Source organism: Apis mellifera, linkage group LG7 (assembly GCF_003254395.2).
Source record: "Apis mellifera strain DH4 linkage group LG7, Amel_HAv3.1, whole genome shotgun sequence".
NCBI classification, from domain to species: Eukaryota; Metazoa; Arthropoda; class Insecta; order Hymenoptera; family Apidae; genus Apis; species Apis mellifera.
In genome coordinates, this window is record NC_037644.1 from 11389839 (window position 1) to 11414659 (window position 24821).

At 38.5% G+C, this 24821-nt stretch overlaps 1 protein-coding gene across 3 annotated transcripts in view; it reads right to left on the reverse strand.

The window, feature by feature from the left end:
- Positions 1 to 24821, reverse strand: part of LOC411213 (discoidin domain-containing receptor 2) — a 228311-nt gene that overhangs the window by 54251 nt on the left and 149239 nt on the right. For all 3 annotated transcript variants that reach the window (XM_026441769.1, XM_006565510.3, XM_394687.6), the window contains 3 exons: positions 23979 to 24210; positions 6936 to 7083; positions 3704 to 3880 (listed from right to left, as the gene is read on the reverse strand). In XM_026441769.1, the coding sequence (XP_026297554.1) occupies positions 3704 to 3880; positions 6936 to 7083; positions 23979 to 24210 (557 nt within the window). The remainder of the gene's footprint in view (positions 1 to 3703; positions 3881 to 6935; positions 7084 to 23978; positions 24211 to 24821) is intronic.

The following is a 24821-nucleotide window of genomic DNA, read 5'->3' on the forward strand; positions in this document are numbered from 1 at the left end:
TTCCTCCATCCGACAATGTTCTCGTACACCGGGTATTATATCGCTCTCATCTATCCGCCTTCGTATAAACCCCCCTCCCCCCCTCCTCCTCACCCTTAATATCGTCCCTCGAGTAAATAGTTTCCAGTTTCCTGTCGTCGCCGCCTTCGACCGCTATCTACCATCAATTCTGAACATTCAGAGGGGTCGTAAGATAACCACCGTGCTCATGGATATATACTGCGCCGTGAACTCTCCGCACGACGATGATTTTCTCACTTAAACCGTCCTCAAACTATACGGCCGAGCCGTATGCTCGGTCGTAAAACGGTACACGTAACGATATTCGCGTGTTATCGATTTGTAAGGCGAATTTTAGACGAGGCAAATGAGGCAACGTATCGTTACTACGATCTTTCCTAAACAATGGAAATGATTGAATATCTTTTAACGCGATGCGGTAATATTTTTTTTTTTTAACAAATAATCGTTAAAAAGGCATTGTTTCTTTTTTTTTTCATGATGACAGACGGGTAGATTTTTCTCATTCTTTAAGAAAGATTTGAAAGGAATATCCTTCTCTTTCGTACGAAATCGATAGAGATATTAGGAAGAGTGGACGATGTTGTCGTACGGAAAACGCGTACGTGAAAATCGAGTTTTCAAAACTGATCGTAGGAAAAAAAATTTGCTAATTTTGGGATTGGAGGACAGAGAAGTGAACACTATCGATAGGGAATTATGCGAAATGAAATGGAAAATTTTTTTCATTTCCATATTAGCTTTTTTTTTTTTACGAAATCAAATTTCGATATTCGATATTCGAGTACACGAATACCCGATTACTTCTATTCAATTTCGATTCTTTTTTTTTTTTTCCCCCTCCCGTTAAAAAACAGAACAGAATTTGAAAATGCAATTTTTACTCCACGCTCTTTATTTATTTTCGTACGTGGAATCCTTCGTATCCCCATTCAGTTCAGAGAATTCTTCTACATTTGACAAGTTTTCAAACTCGATTTCCACGAAAACGAATTCTCACGCGAGAAAATGTTATTCCTTCTTTTCAACTTATCTCTACATGTAGAATCACACTCAATTTTGATTGCACCGGCAAGAACCACTGGAAACTATTTCTAGAAAAACCTACCTATTTCCAGAAGCTCGATATATTCAAGAAAAAAGAAAAAATACTCGATAAATTGAGTTACTTTTAATAACAATTAATCACAATTAAAATATTTAACCTGAATACTATCATAATCACCATGAAAGGAAAAATTGAAAAGACAACAAATTCGCCGAATAAAAACGGATTACTCTTTTCGATAATTTTATCGTCGATAAAAAAAAGAAAAAAAATTCAATCTCCCTTCAATCCTTCCAAATAAAAATTCGCCGCCTAACTTTGTACGAAAGATCGCCCGTACCTTCGCAAGTGGTAACAAGTTACGATTCATTTTTCAGAAACAATTTATACAAGAAAATTTATTAATTCGGTAGGAATCGATTTCCTCGAGACTTGAGGAGGGAGGGAAATGGCAATATTGGAATCAGAAACGGCCCCTGTCCTCCTCGCCTTCACGTTTGCTAAACTGCAATCCGAAAGTTATTACCTAATGACCTAATTACTCACTCCGCGATGACGTTTCCAGCTTCTCCCGATCGTGGAAACTTATTAACGAGGATGGAATGCGACGAGAGAGAGCATCGACGTTAAAGAAAGTTTGTCCAACTTCGTGGAGGGACAACTTACGTAGCTTCTTTCGAAGGAACGGACGAGAGAGATATTAGATATCTAAAAGAAAAAAAGTATTTCTCTTAATTAGAGAAATATGTACGGCCTCGTTTATTTATAACTCAAGTTCACTTCTTCTCTGATTGGTTGACAATTATTATTTCTCTTATGGTTGTGTAGAATAATTTCCAGGTGAAAAAGAATTGATGCTTCTTGATTGTTTCTCGAATAAATTGTCATTTTTGAAAATAAAATAGAATAGAGGAAGTTTTTCGAAATAATCTGAAACACTTTTTGTTAAAAAGAAACTCTCTGAATAATCGAAAAAGCGAGTTTCATCTGCTCGCCTTACTACACAAGTTTAAAATTGAACGAAATATCATTCGCCAATTCGATCATTCGTTCCTGGAAAAATGATATCCGAGAAAAATAACGGACAATCCTTATACAATCCTTAAAAAAGAAAAAGAGAGAGAGAGAACTTTCGAACCCTCGTATTTTCACGAGTCTTTCAGAAATAGAAATAGGGATGCAGCTGCAGGAATAGGGGTGGAGGGGAGAACGATCCTCCTCGACTGGGACGAAGGTTTTAAACAGGGAATAAAGAAGGAGGAAAGGATTGGTGCACGCAGTCTCGACGGGTTTAAAAGTTTAAGAAGCTGAAAGTACGTAAGCTTCCCCTCCCCCTCCCTTCTTCCGCCCCGTAAATGGAAAGACACAAATGTATCCCGGGAGCCGGTAAACAGCAGTCGTGGCTCGCAGTCTAGGCCTCGCAGTCTAGGCGCGGTTCAATATAAATGTAAATTGGAACAGATTCGAGTGTGGCGCGGAACACGGAGGAGGAACAGGTCCAACAGGACCTTGTATATACACCTCGAAGAAGCCCCGGCATCTTGGAATTCTCTTATCGCCATCGAGGATATAGGTCTACACGCCCTGGAATCGACGGGGAGGGAAATTTTATTCGCCGTCCAAACCGGATGGAATTCTGACCCAGTCGAGAGGGCTTTCGTCGATCGGTTGTAATAGAGTCGTTCGAATTACCTTCGATCTTCTTCCGCTTGTAAAATTGAAGAAGAGGGGGGGATTTTTTAAGGAAGGAATTCTTCTCGTTCCTCGTCGATTTTTTTTTATTATCCTTATTTAAAAAATGTAATCTTTTTATTATATTTCAGTTAGAGATCGAACGATACGTGCCGATACGTTTGTATTCAACTTGGAGCAGAAGAAGCAGGGAATAAAAACTTTCTATCTCAATTTCTTTGTTATTCTTACGTTATTGAAGCACGGCCAATACATTCGATTCCAGGCGAGTTTAATCCCGCCGATGAAACGAATAAAGGGAAATTTACAATTGAGATTTAATAACACTCAAGAAAACAGGAGCCGAAGGAATATTGTTAATTCCCCGGGAAAAAGCCAAATAATGCCAATTGAATCTGTTACCTCGAAACGATCCTGTTTTCTTTCCTTCCTCCCCCCTCACAACATTTACCTTTCCTCTCCTTCTTCTTATTAACCCCGGCCGTCAAACCGAATTTCAACGATCCTCTTTTACGTGTAACTTCAGAAGAAATACAAAAGGAAAAAGGAAGGGTGATAAGAGAGGGGAATAAAAAAAAAGAAAGAAAGAGAAAAAACAAAGACCTGAAACGAAACAACGCTAAGAGAGAGGAGAATAAACGAGATATTCGAAAAGAAAAGAAAGGAAAAGCGATGAGAAGGAGAGAGACTCGAGGAAACAGTCCATTAACAAACAAAGAAAAATAGAGAGCAAAGAAAAAAGAAGATAAAGATTCGAGGAACTAAAAAAAGAAAAAAAAAGGCAGGAGAAAAAATGCAATAAGCAAAGAACGAAGAACGATAAGATAACTAAGTAAGGATGGAACGTAAGACGGTTCTATCGCGCTAATCTGGACACGATCAGAGGAGAGAGAGAGGGGAGGTGCGGCGTTAATCTCGTTCGAGCACGAGGTTCAAACTCACCTTTCCCGTTACCACTGTCCAATCTGAAGTTGTCAGGGCCCTTTTGCCCGTCGACAAGTTGACCGAGCCCCCCGGAGAGGTAACCTCCTTCTTCCCTTCCGTCGTACGTCCTGTCGGAAAGGTCAACCTCCGAGCCCCTCTTAATTCCTTGGGGCATGGAATACGACACCAGACCCTCTGCAACCAGAACAAAAAAGGGGTTGCAATAGGGGTGACGCGAGTGTTAGCGAATCTATCTTGTATCGTCAGGAGGACGTTGCCAGACATTTCCTCGTCGCTTTATAAATCGTGATAAGATTACGGCTCGTTGAACGTAATAAGGAGAGAGAAAGAGAGAGAGAGAGAGAACGTGGAGAGGAAAGTTTTATCAAATCTGGACAACGGTGGCTTCTCCTGACAATTTTTGCCCCCGTCGTTCGACTTTCTTCTCAGCTTACCGTTTATTGAGCTATAAGAGTGGATGAAATCGAAATAATGAAATTAAATAATGGATAAAATTTCTCGTAATTGCGTTCGTACAATGAATTTTGATCTGTCGATCGAGAAATTTCAAGCAAGGTAAGTGGATTGTGTGTTATTGAACAGATTGTACAGATTGGATTGATTTAAGGAAAATTTTATATTCGTTTAATGACAGTTTAAAGCTTCGTGTGATATTAAACGAACGGAATTCACGAATCTTTTTCTTTTTTTTTTTTACCCGTTCAATAATTTATTGACAGTTTCAGCATTATTGGCTTGGTTTTTAAAATTAATAGCCGCGAATCATACGAAAATAAAAGATATAAATATCGATATAAATATAGAGATATTTGACATTTGACGGATTTGAAAGTTTATAAACAAGTTTATAATAATTGGATCGAAAGCTCGATTTAGTTTAATAATCGATTGAAAAGAGATAAAAATCCATTTCTCTACTTATATTATAGTGGGTCTCAGCTTAATCCGATTTCCTAATTTAAAAAGCTTTTATTGAAGAGATACTGAAGAATTGAATAATTTAATCTTTGCACGTCCTCGTCAACGCTTCATTAAATCCTGATGTTTCTCACGATATATACGGAGAAACAGACATATATGGAAAAAAGACACAAATGATGGCGAAAAATAACAAAATGCATTCTTAATATTCGGTTGGAACGAGTCATATCGAGTCGAGAATTGGGAAGAAACGAGATTAAAAGCTTGACAGTATAAATATAACTATAATTAACAAATGGAATAAAAATGAAACACGTTCAATTAAATGTATCTCAAAAAACCTTACCAAATACGTAAAAGTAATTCGATATACTTCGATTATATACATCTCAACGAAAATTATAATATCCTATTTCGAACGATTATAAAATACTCATTATTTCGAAAGAAGAGGAGAGGTGTTGAAAATTGAAAAAAAAAAGACTAAAATGAAAAAAAAAAGTAGTAAAAGAAATTATACTAAATCATGGCTCGTATGTCCAATTAACTATTATCGAATAAATTCTTTATTACGGGGATTATACTTTTTTCTAGCTTTTTTTCCGTTGCAGATATCCCATTAAAAAATAAAGCAGTGAAATGGCAGCGATTTCGTTTCTTTTTTTTTTTTTTTTTATTCCTTTGTTTTCCGATAAAACGGCGCGATAAATTCCGAGCGCAATAAAAATACCGTATCTATATTTATCATGGTGTTGTTTCGCTTTATACCGCGAGGCGAACAAAAGGGGTGAGAAAAAAAAATGAGCCAAGAAATATATATATATATATAAATACGTGTAGAGTGTGCACGCGTGTAGAAAGAGAGAGACACGATTGCAGTAATTTCAACTACACAATCACCGTCCGGGCATATGGAAAATATTTTTGTTCTTGTTACAGATAATTGCACCACCGGCTGCCACCGAAATTGAATACGGCGCAGTCGTTTACGGTGATGCTGTTTTTCACCGGTAACGACGCCCCCAATGAAAATATCGTTCACTTGATAATTCGAACCACTTTTTTAACCGCCTGCCGTCCTATCGTTCAACCACTCGCGCGGTTGATGAAGGGGAGGGTGGTCGATGATGGGATATGGCAATGTTTACCAATTGCACTCGCTGCAATCAAAAAGTGAGAAATAGTAATAGGAAGGGAGGAAATGTCGGAAATTTAAAATACGATACAGGATAACCGGGTTCGAGAATACCTGATTCGAATGTATACAGATATAAATTTCCTTCCAATTGTGATTTCTCGAGTATTAAAATTTTTTTGGAAAAATTCAAATTAATAGCAGGATTTTGATCAACTCGGATATATTCATTTAGATTTTAAATGAATCATCGTTCGAATATTTAATATAAGATAATTTTTAATTTGGAATTTAATCTACCAATTAAAAAAATAGCAAGAAAGTTTCATAAATGCAAATCTATATCACTGTGACCGACAATTCAAATTGGGACCCCGTTCGTTGGGTCCCAGTTGCGGTACAAATCATGCCAGGGCAATAATCAGGAACGTTGGAGTCCTCGACGATGAACTTTCCGTGAGAATCCTTTCAGGAGGGAGTTCAGATTAACGCAACACACCTGTACACCCTCGATCGATCGAGCTCGTAAATCTTATCCCCGTAATGCGGCTCCCTTGAACTCGAAACCGAGAATCTTTCCGAGCTTATAAGAAACTGATAGGATAAAGGGTGCCCACGAGACCTTGATGCACCTCCGTTTCTCGTGTTATTCCATTGCCACGGTCGTTTAAACCTATCTCACGAATAAGATCCTCCCCTGTTTCGTATTCAAACTCTTTCAATTTATTGCAGAATTAACTGAAAAATTAATTTAGTCAAAATTTCGTAGAATAAAGTTACTGTAAATAACACATTTTATTTAAAATTTACCATTCTACCACTGTTTTCCAGAATTATCTGCAGTTATGCTTTGAATAATCGAACGATTTAATTATTAATTTTTGATTCTCTGATTTATCCTCTCCATGGAAAGAGGACGGGATTAAGCTTTGGAATTTTGCTATTAGATTTTTGAGAATCTGATATAGCGCGGAAAATACGTCGTCTCGTGCGCACCTCTCCTTAAAAAGTTCCTTCTCCTCCTCCTCCTCTTCCCTTGATTCGATAAAAAGTATCGACTGCGTGATAAAAATACTGGAAATCGTTCTATTCAATATTTAGGGTCGGTACACGTTGCCTTTATTGTATATAAGAGGGGGATCTCGAGACGTAGGAGTTATAAATATGACTCACCGGTCCACGGGCAGCCGTAAAGCTCGACTCGTATGCACACCATACGCATGTGGGATGTGTAGGGGATGAAACGGACCTTCGTTGCGACGATCGCCGGGTCGAAGAGCTGCTCCTTCTCCGAATACGGATTATTGTTGCCTGCCAGAAGCTGGAAATGAAATTTCAAATTTCATCTTATACGTAATGAATACAAATTTGAAAAAGAAAAATCGATTCATTCCAATTATATCTCGATTCTTATACTCACAGAGATACGAATGTTCGTTCGAGTATTTTATCACCAATCGAATCGAACGATAACGGATAACAGTTTTAACAAGGATGGAAAAGGCCAACTAACGTATACACACAACGTTCGACGAATCTCATTTTCCGGATTAACGAACAATACCTCGAAAATCCCCTCTAAATGTAAATTTCCCCATTAAATCTGTAACGAGAAGAAGCCGTCGGTTTGTTCCTGTCGCGTTCCTTTCTCGCGAGTGCCTCCTCGTTTTGCTCGATCCCTATCCGTCACGATAACGCTGTTCGAAGAATAAATCGCGGGATATAAACTTTCGTGCATCTCGTAGGTGGGGAAAATTCAAATTTCGCGGGCGAAACGGACGAATCCGGCACACGAGAATAGAATAAATAAACACCTATTTGCGATGGCGTGGCGTGCACAATTTCGATTTTCGTTTGCCTTTCCACTCGGATTAGAATCTCTCTCTAACGGGCCTCCCCCCTCTTCCGATCCGTTATCCGATACGAAAAATACAGAAATCTGATACATCTGACGTTTCCTGGGGTGAAAATCAAGGCGGATTCGGATGATTGTATATTATTTTACGGCTGGGGAGGGAGGGGGAGGAGGGACGTAACGGGATATATGTATATGAATATTACTCTCTTTCTCTTTGCTGCTTTGATCTCGTATCCGCTATGCGGTATTCATTGCGGTGTTGATTCAACGCGATCCCTAGCTTCATATTCGACGAATATTCTACTCTCGTGCTCTCTCTCTCCGTTAGAGAAGAAACTGGAATTAGATACTTTCCACGTGAAGCTTTACGTTTTACGTATTAACGGAGTAAGAAAGTGGGTTGGTTGGTTAGCCAGTATCGATCTTGGAAAAACTTTGCCACGAGAAGTCTTATCTAAACGACAAATTTTGGCGGAAAAGAAGGCAAGTAAGGATTGATTCAGAGTGTAATATTAGTTTTATCATCTCGTTTCGTCGATTCTTTCAACTTTTTATTAAAAATATCTGAAGACTCGAGCAATTAAAAAAATATATATCAATTATTCCATTTATTTCTTGACAAATTTCTATAAGATTTGGTCGTTCGAGATTCGTATTAATATTTGCTGCACAATATTTGATCCACTTGTTTCGCCGATTTTCTCGCTCGATGAATACTTCAAAGATCGATGCCACTTTCGGGAGAAAAAAAATTCGCTTTCCTTCGAACCACTTCTCCGCATATCAATAACGATATATATGCGTAAGTTACATATACAGGATGACACGGTGTCTGTCTGTGAAAGCCGATTTTCGCCAAGATTTTTCACGAGGATCGAATCGTGCATTGCCGGCATTTTGGCTGATATATTAAATGGATTCGTGCCGTTTCCATGAAATCCGTACATCTTTCGTAGTCGTCGAGGAGGAGGACGAACGAGAAGGGAAACTCGGCACCATTTTCGCCTCGTTCCATCCTTCCTGGTGTCCGATCATCGACGACAAAGCTGCGATCGCGAAACTACGAGAAAGTAGTGGATCGTTGCAGAGGATAGAAATGCTGAAACATTGCTGACTATGTATTCGTTTCTACGGATTTGAAATTTGAAAGACGATATCGAATTCGGATTTCGCGGAGAAAGGAAGAGGAATACGAGAACTAAACTGTGGATAAATTTCGTTTGGGGATTTTGCGTTACGATGAAAATAAGAATTCTTATTTCACGGTTGAAATTTGAGAAATGAGAAAATTGATTGAATGAACGAAGGTTAACGAGCTTGATAAACTGAAGGATCTGTATAAAAATTTTAATACAAAGAATATCAAAATGATTTAAACAACGGGTTAATGAATGAATATTTAAGATAGCGGAGGAAGGGAAACTCGATGTCGATAACTGCAGGTTCATCGGACACGAAGTCCACGACACGGGGTCACGGGATCCAATATCGAGCCACTCGGGTCGAGAAAGCCGATGAACTCAGGGTCACGGCGATCTAATAACGACGATTTCCGTTTGGAAATAGATTCTAACGATTACGAGGTTACGTAAAAAAAGATCCATTCTCAAACTTGAAAGAAAAATCCAATTTTTACAATCTCAAATTTATCCTTCAAATTATCCTTCAAATTTTTCCAATTTATTCAATCGATCTCCTCAGTTTCAATTATTTCTTTCGCTTTTGAAAGTATTTGAAGATACGATTATAATTCCGATTATAATTCCAAAAAGCTCTCGTTCCTTACAAACAATTTCCGTCCAATCTCATTCAATATTCGTTACCATAATTCATTCACCTCCAAATTTCTCACTGTTTCTAAACAATTTAAAATCTATAAATTTGAATCTTCCTCGAAGAGTTCCTCGAACTATTCAAACGAGTTCCCTTTCCAACCTCTCATATCCACTTACACATATATCAGACAATTCGAAAGATTTGGAATCGTTATCACGAATGAATCGTAACTCTGCCAAGAAATTCCTATCCTAAATCTCTCCATATCCACTTACCCATTTACATTTACTTTCATCAACAACGCCAATTTCCATCCTCGCAAACATACAATTCCCCCTCCTTGCGTCTTGCCCTTGCAACAGAGGGCCGAGATCAGAGGACTGGGTTGCTTGCGCCACTCGCGAATCAATCGGCCATTGAATTGGTAGCCGTTGCTCTGACGCGGACTTAATACAGCAAAGGGTAGAGCGGAGGAGAATATGCCGGGGTAAGCTCTGAAACGGGCCAGCGAGTTGTAAACGGCACGCAAATGGAACGCGTCCCCTCCCTCCTCACTCCTCCTTTAAATCGTTTGCGCGTAGCACGAAGGTTATATCGGCCAGCCGTGTGGATACGGACCGACCACGGATGCATTACAACTGCATGCAACTAGCACCGATGGCGGGAATAGAAACGGTCCGGGAATGGCACGGCCGTGTATACGCGATACGAATAATTAATACAGCCGTAAACAAGATGGCGGTGGATGGAAGCGATATCGTCTCGCATAAAATTGATATCCGCGTGCGCGAACGGAGGGAGGATGGATCATTCTCTCTGAGGGGAGACCGTATATATACGCAGATCTACTGGATCGGTCTTGTTGTTGGGATGTATAGGGTGGCGAAGGAGATTCGCCCTATGTGATGTATAGGGGTTTATTTATTGCGTATGGTCGAGTAAATGGGATTACGCATTAGTTAGTTGTTGGTGGAAAGAGAAGTTTGAAGAAGTTTTGGAAATAATAAAAGGGGATGAAGTTTTGTCGAAAAATTAAATATTTAGAATCGTGAACAATGGTATCTCGAGAGATATTCTTTCAACGAAATTTATTGATGAAAGTTAATCGTTATTGTTAATAATCGTTGTGAAATATATTCAATCGTAACGACTTGAATTACTCCGTTTGAATCTTTGAAGCGATAGGTTCTTGTTGGAAAGAATTTATGCAAATTGGTGTAATAAAGTGTTTTCTATCTCTCTATCTCTCTCTTGTTGCAGCGTTTCTTCGTTATCGTGGAAAAATATCTCGCCAGGGAGGAAACATTGGATCGATAGAACACAACGCGTTTTCTATCAGATCGTAACATAAGAAAAAGGATCAGAAAAGTTTCGACGATACATTCACGATTTTATTAGCTACGTGTTTCTTGTTGGGCGGGACACAATGTAGGAAATCTGGTGTTTCCTTATTTACAGTAACTCAACCTTTATCCCCTTCGGTAAGAAAATCCTTCTTGCCTAATAAACTGCTAACATTTACGATACGATTTCTGGCTAAGCTTTATCAAATTTCAAAATTACTCCAACACGTCGTGATCATCGACCGTGTTAAAATTGTAAAATACGATTCCACGTTACGAATCAACACGGAATTTTACGATCTTCGAGTTAACTATAACAGATATATTCAACGGCTCGCAAAAACTATCTGCGCATAACCTCACTTTTCAATGAACTATTTTTCCTACTCGGATTCTGTACTTCGTGATATTCGATTCTTTTTTCTTTTGTTCGCATGAAAATATTGCTACGTGATACGAAATATCGAATTATAAAATACAATACTCTATATCTCCTTAACAAACTATTTAATGCGTATATACTTTTATACTTTCTAATGATTCAAATTATGTAACAAATTACATCATCTGTTTTTTTAAATACACTTAATGATAACCTTTCTTTATCACAAAAATGATTAATCATCCTAAATGCGCAAAAAATATGACTTAAATTCTACAATCTCCATGTTTCTCCTCCTTCAAATCTTTTCAAACCATCTCAAACCACACATTACATATTACATATTAAATTACATTATCTATTTTTCTTTCTTTAAATACACTTAATGATAACCATTCTCTTATCACAAAAATGGTTAATCATTCTAAATGCACAAAAAGAATTAACTTAAATTCTACAATCTCCATATTTCTCCTTCTTCAAACCTTTTCAAACCATCTCAAACCACGCAAAGAAAGATATTACATTACATATTACATAACAAATTACATTATCTATTTTTCTTTTTTTAAAAATACTTAATGATAACCATTCTCTTATCACAAAAATGGTTAATCATCTTAAAAATATGACTTAAATTCTACAATTTTCATATTTCTCCTCCTTTAAACCTTTTCAAACCATCTCAAACCACGCAAAGAAAGATATCTCATAATTTACGATGCAAAGAGGACATCAATCGCCCATTCTAAATCCATATCATCTTTCCCATATAAGAATAAACTTCTTCAAACGATCTTTAAAAACGTTCCATGCCACGAGAAACGCTCAAAGGCGAACAAATTGGAACTGGTCCTCTGCCCGGATGGAATTAAAGCCACCGTTGCAACCAGTTTTCCCCCAGATTTCATTATCCCAGGCGGAGAGGTCAGGAGGTCAGGCAGCCAGGTAACCCGATCAGGTGATAGCCATACCTTCTCACGAAAAGCGGTGGTGTAGGCAATTACTTTCGAGGCGCGACCTCGAGCACGCTTCTAATCTGTTTTTCGCCCGAAATTCGGTCTCCACTAATGAAGAACTGTTTAATTCCAACGTCTACGTGAACGGAATATCGTGTCTCCCTCTTAATATCGTCCGGGAGACACAACCGGTTCGAGAGTTAATAATTCGAGAACGTTTCATCTGGTTTCATCGCGGAAATTAATGGCGGACGGGGTTTGAATCACGCGGGGGAAAGATTTTTACGAAAAATCGCGGTTGTCGAGGCGAAATTTGAAATGTATCGCGTTTATTTCGTGGCAAACCCTTTGTTTTTTGTCCCCACGTTTTTTGATTAAGCTAAGGCGAATAGGGTGGTTTCGAGTCACGTATAAAATTATATTCTGTAAAATTCCGAAAATGAAAATAAATTTCTTTACGCGTGCGTTGTTTTCTGTACAGGTTGATAAGGAGAAACTTAGTTAGTTTGATAGTTTCCACTTTTAAGAGAGGTTAAGAGAGGAACTAAATAAGAAAGAGTGTTTTCTGGTAAAATTGCGGATCTACCAACCCACGTACAAGTGAAAATAACTTTTTCCAGTCCCCCTTCGCTCCATTTTTCTCCGTTCACCGAAGGATATGATCTCTTTGATATAATAAACGATATAAATAAATAAGATAAAAAAGAGATAACAAACACGCGTAACAAAGAAATTCGACGTTGAGAAACGAGCAACAATATTCGATACGTTTATAAAAAAGGAAAAATTAATAATAATCTTTCTCGTTCTCGCCTTAAAATTTCTAAAATTTCGCAAGGGAGAGCACCCGAGATACACCCTGTATATAAAAGCGGAACGGTGTTTAACTTAATCAAACGGCGTCTCTCGACACCTAGAGGGGGGGAAAAAAGGAGGAGACGATCCGTGCTCTCCTTTAATTTCACTACGAGGGAAGGAAACCCTCCCTCCCCTCCTACCGGTTAATGTTCATTAACGAGCACGGTCGTTAGACTGTGTTGCTCAATGAAAGAGGAAAATATCCCGGAACGGTGTATTATCGTTAGCGAGATCTCGATCCCGAAGTTACCGGTGAGAAGCTTGTCTCTAATTCGCTTGCGGCTGAAATCTTTCCACCGTTAAGCTAACGAAGAACCCGTATAATTCGAATTTGTCTTCTCTCGACGAGCACGAATCCTCTTCCTTAATATAGCGTTCTTCATCTGTCCCTCTCTCTTCTGCTAACGAAGTTAGATTTATACTCTTTTGAATTGAAATTTTTATAATTTATCGTACTTATAACTGTTTCTTTGTTATTTAATAATTGTAATTGTAATTCACGTGGATTTCCTAGAAACTCGTTTTTATTTTAGATTATTAGATTATAGAGATGGAAAGTTCGTTCTTTCTTTTCCAAGTTCAGGATTAAATTAAAATCGGTTAAGCGAGGTATTTACGCGAATTTCCGAATTGGAGATAGGAATTTCCAATTTTTAAATTGGGAAAATTAAATAGGTGCCATCGCGAAGTTCGAAACTTCGTTCTTCGAATTAATTTCGCTACAACTCCACAAGCACGTCGAGTCCAACGAAAAAAAGGAAATAAAAACGAAAAACAGGCAAAACGCCGTTTCCTTTTCCCGCTCACACTTAACTCGTTAGACGGTGATTCTCACACCGATTCGAATCACGTTCGATTTCGAAATCCGGCATTGAAAACAACATCGGCCAACGTAAATCCCCGATGTTCCGCTCGAGGATCGAGAATCCAACCGGACTTGCAACTCGTGCCTTGACGAGTGCCGGCCCGCGCGTTCGATATTTCGAAAATCGAGGAGGGGTGAAAAACAGATCCCCGGCCCGGATAGGAAAAGAGCTAAAAAAAAGGAAAAAGAAATAAAAGGGGGAAAAAGAAGAACGTGATCCAGCCCCGTATCTTTTTCCACGCCTCGGGGTGAGAGAGCTCTCGTCAGGAGATGGAAGCCCTGATGGACCGGGAGCGTGAAAAAAGAGAATAAAAGGGAGGGGAAAAATCCAGGCGGACCTCGTCGCAGGAAGGAGGGAAAAAGAAAAAGAGAAGGAGGGAAGGAGAGAGAGGGTGAGAAAAAGAGGGGAGGGGAAGAGTGTGACCGTGGAAAATTGTTTTCAGGCCACGCGCGGTAATCTGTTAATAGGGTGTCCGCGTTCGGGCCGATAATCCGTAATCCATCGATACACCTGGCTCTATTTCGCGTGGGTGTGTCCACCAACACCAACACGCCCGCGGCGCACGCGATAAATTATACACGCGTGACGCCCGCCCGTGAAATAATATATATTCGAACTTGTTATTGGACGCTAGGTATTCCTAGCGTGATCCTAGTGATATTATTTCGATTCCCCTATTGCGTGGCTGGATCGAGAATCTTATCGATTAAAATATTTATACGTATATGTACGTATACACAGTGTTAAAATTGTAAATTTTAGAAACGTTGATTGGAATTTTTTCCCCAAATTATTCGTATTTTGGAAATTGTCGCGAAATTTAGTTGAAATATCTTGTAATTTTCTAATAATAATATACTTATTTTGATAATTATCGTGATTTGAATCTTGGTCACTTTCTCATTTCGATTTCCAGATATTTTTCTAATCGATAGAAATTTAATTTAGAATGAAGAGTGATTACGCGAAAATCGAAAGAGTTCGATAATATTTCCATCAACTTTATTCAATTACGTCGCCTCAACGATTAGTTTCAATAAATTGTATTATAAACATCCATTTACCCGGCGAGAATAGCCGACAAGCTCGCAATAAAGACCGTAATATTTTACCAATTCCCAATAATTCAACACGTTTTTCCCTCCAATCCCTCCTCCAATTTCCCTTCCATTTTATACTTCTCAATTCTCGATTCTCCAACGATATTAATCGAAACAAATACTCCTTCCCTTCCCGATAATAACGGCCAATTCCGTGCATATCGCGATTTGAATTTCGAAATCGATGGAAAAAAAAAGAGAAAGGGAAGAGCCCATGGAATGAATATGTTAATTGGGTCTGGAATTGGCTGTCCCTATCGGTGATTGATTAAAATTCGATACGTGGCGTCAGTCTCGCGACGATCGCCTGAGGGGTGAAACAACGTGGCCGGAAGGGTAAGAGGGATGATGGGCGGACCACCCAGTGGAAGTTACTTTGCGGATAAACGAGATTGAAATTTCGATGGAAATTACCACCGGTATCTGTGGACTTAAGCGGGGCTCGGTCGCCAAGTCAAACAGAAGTCGAGGACTCGCCGTCATCTCCGGCACACGGGGAACGCGTGTTTTCCCATCGCCTGCCCGCTTTAATAAATTCTTAAGGTATTTTAATTCATCGCGCTTGTTTATCCTATCCGGTAGGCTCCCCCGTGATTTGTCGCAAGAGAAGGTTTATTTCCGGCCGGCCTTTATTGCCAGGCTCTCGTGAAATTTTAAGCGTCGCTTAATGAGATTGGACCGGTCGTTGCGATCGTTTCCTGAAATCGATAAATAATTAATAGGGAGCTGTGTACGCCGTTGTGAATCTTTAATCTTTTCATTTGTTGATTAATCGCGAAATTTTAGATTGTTGAAATTAAAATATCGAAGCTTGATTAAATGTTAATTTCTTCTCTCTTTCTTTCTTTTTCTTTTTTTTTTTTTGCATTATAATTGTTTTTGAAAAGTTGTAACACTAATTAACCTACTTATAAAATTAAAAACTTTTTATGAATTCATTTTATGAATTCCTTTGAAAAAGATTTTCAAATTTAATTCGATCGTTGTTATTATTATTGACATATTTTTGCTATAGATTTATATTACAAGATTGGAATTATATCAAATTAGAAATCGAATAATATTCATACATAAATTTAAGATTCTTAAATCTTCGTTCCACTTTGTTCTAATTGCAACGTGAAACGTAATCAACATTAAAAATTTTTCATCCCCGAATAGAAAATTTGAATATTTAAATATCGACAAATTCGATATCAATACGAGACATCATTAAACGGTTTCGATTACGTTTCGATCCCGAGTCGAATTGGAAAAGCCAGAGATTCAGAATCGGTTAAAGGCGGTTGCGGGACGGCTCCATTTCACGGATACATGTTCGCCTCGCCGAGAATAGTGGTACGTGTTGATTTGCGGATTTATCGCGACACACCTCGCGGGAATGTTATCATCGGGGAGCAACCGTGTCTTGTTTCACGCGTGTACCACCGTCCTCCTTTCCGCCTCGAATCTCGGCTGCACGCGCGATAAATCCACCGCGCGAAAATTATTCGCTTTCTACGCGTATTTACTCGACGCGTTTAAAATTTAAATCCACGAATAACGAAGTTTACTACCACCGTTATCTCTCTGCATTCAATTAACTCCATTCCTGATATTTTGATAAATCGTTTTACTTTCGGATAATACCCATTTGCGCCACCTAAGCGACCAGTATTATATTTCTGGACACGTTCTTGTTTCTCCTGAACATGATCACTTTCCATCCTGCTTTCGTTCCACAATTTTTCCCAAAAACGAACTAAAAATATTCTGACCAAGATATGCTTCCATGTTTTTTTCCAATGGCTGCATTGGAGGATGAAAGAAGACGATTGAAATTATATAAAGTTACGAGTTATTTTAATTATCGTAACATTGAGTACACGTAAAAATTGAGCTTTCGTCCCACAATTTTTCTTGAAAACGAACTAAAAATATTCTCGTAACTGGCCAAGATGTGCTTCCATGTTTTTTTGCATGCAGCAATGGCTGCATTGGAGGACGAAAGAAGCAGACGATTGAAATTATATAAAGTTACGAATTGTTCCAATTATCGTAACATTGAGTACACGTAAAAATTGAGCTTTCGTCCCACAATTTTTCCCGAAAACGAACTAAAAATATTTTCGTAACTGGTCCAAAAGATATGCTTCCATGTCTTTTTCCAATGGCTGCATTGGAGGACAAAAGAAACAGACGATTGAAATTATATAAAGTTACCAGTTGTTTTAATTATCCTAACATTGAGTACACGTAAAAATTGAGCTTTCGTCCCACAATTTTTCCCGTAAACGAACTAAAAATATTTTCGTAACTGGCCAAGATGTGTTTCCATGTCTTTTTCCAATGGCTGCATTAGAGGACGAAAGAAGCAGACGATTGAAATTATATAGAGTTACGAGTTGTTTTAATTATCGTAACATTGAGCTTTCGTCCCACAATTTTTCCCGAAAACTAAAAATATTCTCGTAACTGGCCAAGATATGCTTCATGTCTTTTTCCAATGGCCGCATTGAAGAACGAAAGAAGACGATTGAAATTATATAAAGTTGTTCCAATTATCGTAACATTGAGTATACGTAAAAATTGAGGATACGCATCGTTTCGAAAAAATACAAACCAAGTTGGTACAATTTTAAAAATTTCTCACGACAATTTACCATTTCGATTCAAGGGATGGTAATTATTAAAAATTAAAGCAAACTCTCCATCCTCCTTTCAACTTTACAACTCGTACGATATAATGATCCCAAAGGATTATTTCATTCTCGTACGTAAGTAAGTAGAAGAAGTTTGAACAGAAATGAGATCGGCCAAGGGGATTCCTGTTGTTGGCCGAGGTACGCGGACGTTAATGAAACACGTCCGACGGTTGGCAATTGTCCCATCACAAGCACTCGCAACGACCACTCCAACGCGAAAGGAAGGGGCGGATAGATCCAGTCTAACGTATTTCATTTCCAGCGTTTCCATCGGGATGCATCTATACACACGGGCCGCCCTTTGCACCGTGAATTCAAATGAGAGGGAGAGGGAGAGACTCCTTTTTCGGCTTAATTCCATCCCCGACCATAATGCGTTTTCGTGTCTCTGTTTATGGTGCACGGGCACGAAAGGGAAAATTAGAAGGTGCTCTTATAAAACGTAAGAAATCTGGGTCAAGATACGGGTTTTACACGAACAATCGTACGCTCTCAATCTTAACAAATAGCGTGCAACCGCTCCGCTCTTTAAACTTGCCATTACGGGAGGGCCCGCGTTTAAATTTAAATCTTTACTCTCTTTTCGCCTTTCTTTGAACGAATTCTTTATTTATAACGAAATCTCTCCTCTATCTAAAAGTTGTGTTTCTCAATTGAGAATCGAGAATCATTTTTACACTCGTACTGTCATATACAAACTGTTCATCTTAACGATCATTATTATATGAAATTTTACTTAATGAATAAGTAATAAGGATGAAATTGTAAAAATTAGAAAAGAGAAAGACTCCCTTATCCTCATAATCTTCTTCGATAACGATTACTTTTTACCCGAAACAATCTTCCACAACCCGCTTCCGCTTAAAACAACGTTCACGATTCGCATCCCCTCTCTCTTTGATCTCTTCTCTCGCGTCACTTGATAAACCTTTAACGAACACGTGAACGAACGAGAAATTGTTTTCGCGTATCCTTTTTTTTATTTATTTTCCCAAGAAAAATAACGCTGCTCGCTCCACCGTCCCCTTATTTCCATACCAGTTTAACCAGCGCCGTTCGTGCATCTCTCGAAAGGAGAGCCAACTCTTCCAGACTCCGTTTCCTCAACCCGTTCCACCTTTCTCCCTCCCTTTTTCTCTTATTTAATATATTTCACGGGTAAAAGGGAGGGAACGAAAGGAAATCGTGACGGCATGGAAATTTTTCCTTCGCTCGATCGGAACCGGAAAACTACCCTTTTCACTCGCCCTTCCTCTCGAGGGAGCGGAGGGCGCGTGGAGGACGCGGGTCACGTACAACACGGGGCGATAACACGATCGTTTCGCTTTTTCCACCTTCCACCCTCTCCTCGTTTCCTTCCAACCGAACTTCAACGGCAAACCGAGGGAGGGGCACTTCTCTCGTCCTTCCTTCCTGTCCGTATTCAAAACTGCAACAAGGGGGGGAAAGAAGCGCACGAAGAAGAGCGCCGCGCCGGCCAGATTGAAGCTGAAGAGAGTAAACGTGCGCTTATCCTTCCAACTCCGATCTTAAACCACCCTTCGACCCTTCCCCTTCCACCCATCTTTCGCATCTCCATCTTTATTTCCTTTTTCAAGCGGACTTTGAGCGGATCTGCGCGAGGATGGGAGGACACGTTACGTGCGCTTCAGCTGACATGGAAGGAAGGGAGGGAAGGGGAAGCCACTAGGAGAATATCGAGACGCGCGAGTTTTACTTTCGCGACGCTTTTCGATAGGAAATATCGCTAAATTGCGCGACGGTCCGACGAGAAGTTTCTATGAAAAAGCTCCCTTTAATATAGAAGCGTTGTTTCCCTTAGATTTTCCAAGTTGAGCATCCGTTTATTCCGAACGATTCCTATTCTAATTCTTTTTTATGTATTATTATTATTGTTTAATGTGAAAATTCTAAGGAAACGTCGATTCTTTAATATTGTTCTGCCAACGGTTGTTAACTTTAAAGAAGAAGATGTCGACCTTTTTCTTGAGATCTAATTTTGAAGAATAGAGCACAAGTTGAGGGAAAATAAATTGGAGATCAATTCCATAAATTATAATACGACAAAATCGATCGTTCCTTTTTTAAATAATTGTAAAAAATAATTGTAAAAATGCATGGAATCGTGTATAAGGGACGCGTATCGCAAAAATTGCAAAATTTCGTTGAAAGAAAATTGAAAATATAGAATACGGAACACGGTGGAAAGTTGCACGCATACCGGGAATGGAATTTTCCCCGATATATTCCGGGGGCGAGGTTTAACATGTGGGGGGGTTGGCGGAGCGTGAAGGGAAGAGCAGAGTTCGTTTGCCGATCGAAGTGAGACGAAACTATCGAGAAACTTCCGCCAATGTTCCCCTCCCCCCTTTCACTTATGGTCGATTCGTGCTCGAGAGCAGGGCGATCGTTTAAGCGCGATGAAAGAAAGCGCGGAAAGGGATCGAAAGGAAAAATGTTCGTTACGATCGATTATGAGAAGGCCGTTCCGAACAAATGCGATTGATTCACCGTTGCAGCATCCATTAAAAGTCCATTTACCGATATGAAACTGGACCGCGAACAAAAGAGATATACGTCCTCGTCCCCGATACTGGACGAGATATGCTTGTCTTTCCACAGATTTTCCATTATTTCAATTTCTGGTTGGCCAGGAGTAAGTTGCATTGTAAGGTGATTTTTAATATTCGTGTTATATAATCAATGTTGAATAAATAATATTTTTATATAGTTTTAACATCATTAAAGTATTCCCTTCTTTAAATTGACAATGTAATAATTAATTTTCACGTGTAAAGAATTTTCTATCTATTTTATTTCTTATTAAACGTATAAAAAAGGATTGGATCGCACGACAAGTTGAAGTAATAATAATAATAATTTTTGAACGGAATTCCTTTCAAAAATTTTCCCGCACGCTGTAATATAAAAGTATCGTAAAGAAAAGCGATACGGTAAAGTCGTAAAATTTTTTTATTAAATAAGGCCGAGGAAGGAATTCTGAAGCGTTGTTGTTTTGTAAGAACAAGTTCATTTCGCAGTATCTTTCAGCCTTCTGAAGCGGCTGTAGCTTTAGTTAGTTTCCGGAGAATTCGTTTAGTCTTAAGGGAGAATGTGTGCGGGCCACGTCTATGATGTTCCTGTGTAACGCGAGCAAGGGCGAGTATTTTAGTGAAAATCTAGAGAGAGAGAGAGCATCGAGGAATTAACCCACGAGGTGTGGTCATGAAACTAACAAGAGAGAACTCGAATAATATTCTCTATAAGAAATTCCATGTTATGAGAAAGCCATATCGGCGGTAATCCGAAAATGGAAATTTCGTGTGAATAGCGATTAACATGCTTTCGAATCTCGACGATGTTGAAGAAGAACGAACATTCGAAGATCTTAAAGAGGTCTCTTCACGTAATTCTAATATTAATTTACTCTCACGAAGGATCGATTGTTTTTAAATATTAGATAATTCCATGAGAAAATATACTTTCTTCGATACGAATACAAATTAAGGGTAAGTTTCGTAATTCTCTCTTTTGTAAAATTATCGTGACGAGTTCTACCGTTTTAACATTCCAAGTGAATATCGTCAACTTTTCCAAGAAATGCAACAGAATATTTTCCTATTTCTCGTTGCGTTTCATAGTTTTTTTTTTTCGCATTTATCGAAAATCAATATCCGCCACCTTCTTCGATTTTTCATAGAACAAAAACTTTGAAAAATTATTTTATACTTTTCTTTTCCTTTATTCCTAAATAAAAAAATAACGCTTCTCAAATCGATCAATATCCACATCGCGAAGCTACCCTTTCGTGTAATAGATCCATAAAGGAAAACTCGAGAACGATATAATAATTCGAGCGGTTCCCTCCCCCGAGTCATTTTCTAACGCGCACAATTGCCAACTCGAGTCAGAGAGGGATACAAACTCGATTCCCGTTATCATCGTGACTGGCCCCGTAAGGGATCGAGTCCTCTGCCATCGGTATATAGGCACCCGTTATAGGCGTGTGTGCACGCGCGCATAATAGTAATTTAAGGCGACGGCACGAGAAGGCCTGTTCCTCGTAATTTCATCGACGCTGGTAAATCGCTTTACATGGCATGATGTATTTTGACGAGCTAATGGATATCGCGTACAGATTATCATGCTAAAGAGACGTTAATTAACACGTCGCTCGTTGTAACGGCCGCTTACACTGGCCGGGATACAGATACGCGTTATAGATACGCGGCCCGCACAGCTAGCGATGGGATCGAGCGCGACGCGAGTCGATGGACCAGATTCGTGTACTCGGTTGTCCGAGTTTTGAGAGATAGAGATCCGTTTTCCAGCAAAATGTAAATTAAATTTTGTGTATACCGTATCGTGTATAGTAAAGGATATTTTCTACTTTTGTACATTCAAATTTTCAAATTATATAAATTTTACGAATAGAAAAGAGAATTTCAAAATGGAATTAGATTGAAAAGACAAGAATGTTGCTAGGAATTCTTCATTCATTTAAAAGTAAGTCGATTGTTGTCTTTGAAAGTGATTATTGTAATTTTCATTGCGTATAATTTTATATTTAACTTTCTAATGGAAACTAATATTTTTTAATCTCCAATTAGAAACAGTGTATACATTTTATAATGAAACTGGATATATTGTGAATACCATTTACATTTAATGTTTTGTATAAAAATTCCATTTTCAAAAAGAGTACTCGTACTCATTTTTCAACCATCACTCGAAACTTTCGCTTTTAATTCGATATAAATCCATAAGCGTGCAACGAACTTGATGCCATCACTGGGCGAGATGAGGAAGAGACGATCGACGATCGTTTGTAAAATGGCCCCGGGGGCCTATCGGGAAACGTGTAGCTTCCGCGTGATACGCGCAGATTTTTTCCCCCCTTCCCCTTTCAAAAGAATAGAATTACGTGGCGGCGCCCTCTTTTGTTCCCACGCCCAGTCCCTTCCCCTCTCCCTCCACACACCGGAGGCAGGCTAAAACTGTAATCCGATTTCCTTGACGAGGGCAATTATAAAGAGTGGCACCGCATTAATTCCGCCTCTCGCCGCGAAATTGCTTTATAATTGGTCGTTCGTATAAAAATCTGTCGGCCACGATGTTCCTATGGAGTTGGAAAAAAGAGGGGGATCGGTGGTTGGAAACTGTGCGATTAAGGTGATTTTCGAGGGGGTAGGGGGAGGATTTCATCGATGAGCGAGTTATAGGCATATAGGTTGATGTATAAAATCCAAAAAGTTTGACTACGAGGGAGAGGTCATAGGGGGTGGATAGAATTTTTTAAAAGAGGAAATTTATTCGTTTGTGAGCTTTCTTGAAATTTACGAAGTTTCGAAGGAAACAACTTCTTTGAAGTTTTGTTGTGGGAAAAGTTTATCGAGTTTTTGGAAGAAGATTTCCGAGGATATGAAATTTTGTTTTTAGCTTTCAGTTTTTTCCTTTTTTTCCCGAAGAATTTTGTGAAAAAATGAGTTTTCTTTTCTTTTTTTTTTTTTTTTTCGAAACTTTCAACAATGCAATTTCTACGACGAGTTTTTCTATCTTCGAGCAATATATATATATATAGATTCCCGCGAATGTGGAAAAGTGGTAAGTACTTTCCTATGATTTTGTTATAACTTTCTGACACACTTACGATTAACACGATTTCTTGGCAAAGCTTATGAAAAACCACCGCTCACGTAGTGCCTTTAATCACTTCTAAAAGAGTTAGGCGAGAAGCATTAAACAAATTTTAAGTAATAGTGCTTATAAAGTTTGACCATAGTTTCAAAGTTGACCTGAATAATTTTTTTTTCTCTCTCTCTCTCTCTCTCTCTCTTTCTCTCTTTTCCTTAGAATAACTTCCACGATGTATTAAAAGTTGAAGGAATATATAACGTCCGTATTAGCGGTAGTCTGACTATAGACGATCCATTACCACTCGCGCCTTTCTTCTCTCCATTCAATAGAGCTCGGTCAATCACAACTTTTTCTCCTATACTTGCTCGAATCTTTTAAATAAACGAACTCGTGCACCAAATAAATTTACATTTTCAAATTTTAATAATAATTTTCATAATTTAAAATACTTGGGGGTCACGCTTCCAGACAAGAGAGTAGGAAGCACAAAATCGAAATTGAAATAAAAAAAAATTCCGTCTTCAGAAATTACTCCAGTCGAAAGAAAAGATCCAAATCTTATTCTTACAAAAATCTTACAAAAAATTCCATTCGTATTTCTGTTTCGAATATTCTTGACAAAAAAAAAGATATTCGAAAGGTCAGAAGGTCGAGGTCGAAAGAAAAGGAGGAAAAAGTAGAATAGGTAATCGGTTTGGAATCGATAGGCATCGAACAGAAGGTATATGTATGTGTGTGTGTATATATACGTACCTCCATGCCACGTCGATTTCTCCATCGCACCCACTTGTTGAACCCCGGCCGCCAATATTCGACGAAGTACTCTTCGGTGTACTCGACCCCGTGCCCGTTCCCGAATCTGCCCTGGGTCCTGGTCGATGTCAGTATACGCGGGCTGTGCAAATTCACCTCGAGGTACTCCTTTCCTTCCTTCGTGACCATATTTTTCGGGCACCAGGCACCGCCGCCCTTGTCTTGTCTCAGCCTGGGGAATTACGAGGAGCAGAATTATTACGACCCTTAAAGCGGGAATATTCTCGTGCAACAGCATATTCTATACGTTTATACGTGGGAATCAGGGGTTATTCTCTGGCATACGAAAAAGCAGAAAATATCTTTTATCGCGTTTGATAAGTATATATAAATATATATATGTAAAACGTTGTTTCTTTTTGTTCCAATGAATAAGAAATACACTTTTCCTCGTGACTGCGATATTAAAATGGAATAAGATTTTAAATTTTAGCATTTAATTATGCACGACATGTTATTTTTCTCTATTTGTATATCTCTCTATTAGAGAGATATAGTTTAATAATATAGGCATTTAATAATCCTGAATTGAAATCTCTAAATGAAATAATATATTATATATCCTATTATACATTTCTCAAATTAATGAAATTCTACAATTTCGATGATGGCCAATTGTGGAGCAATATCCACATCGAAGATTCATATTCGTGGCAAATCAGTATAAATTTGATGCATTCGATTAACATTTTGAAATACTTTATAATATACAGTCATTATTCTTTTTATCATCTAATTCTAATTATCTAAAGATGTAAAAATTTATTTTATATTTCATTTGTA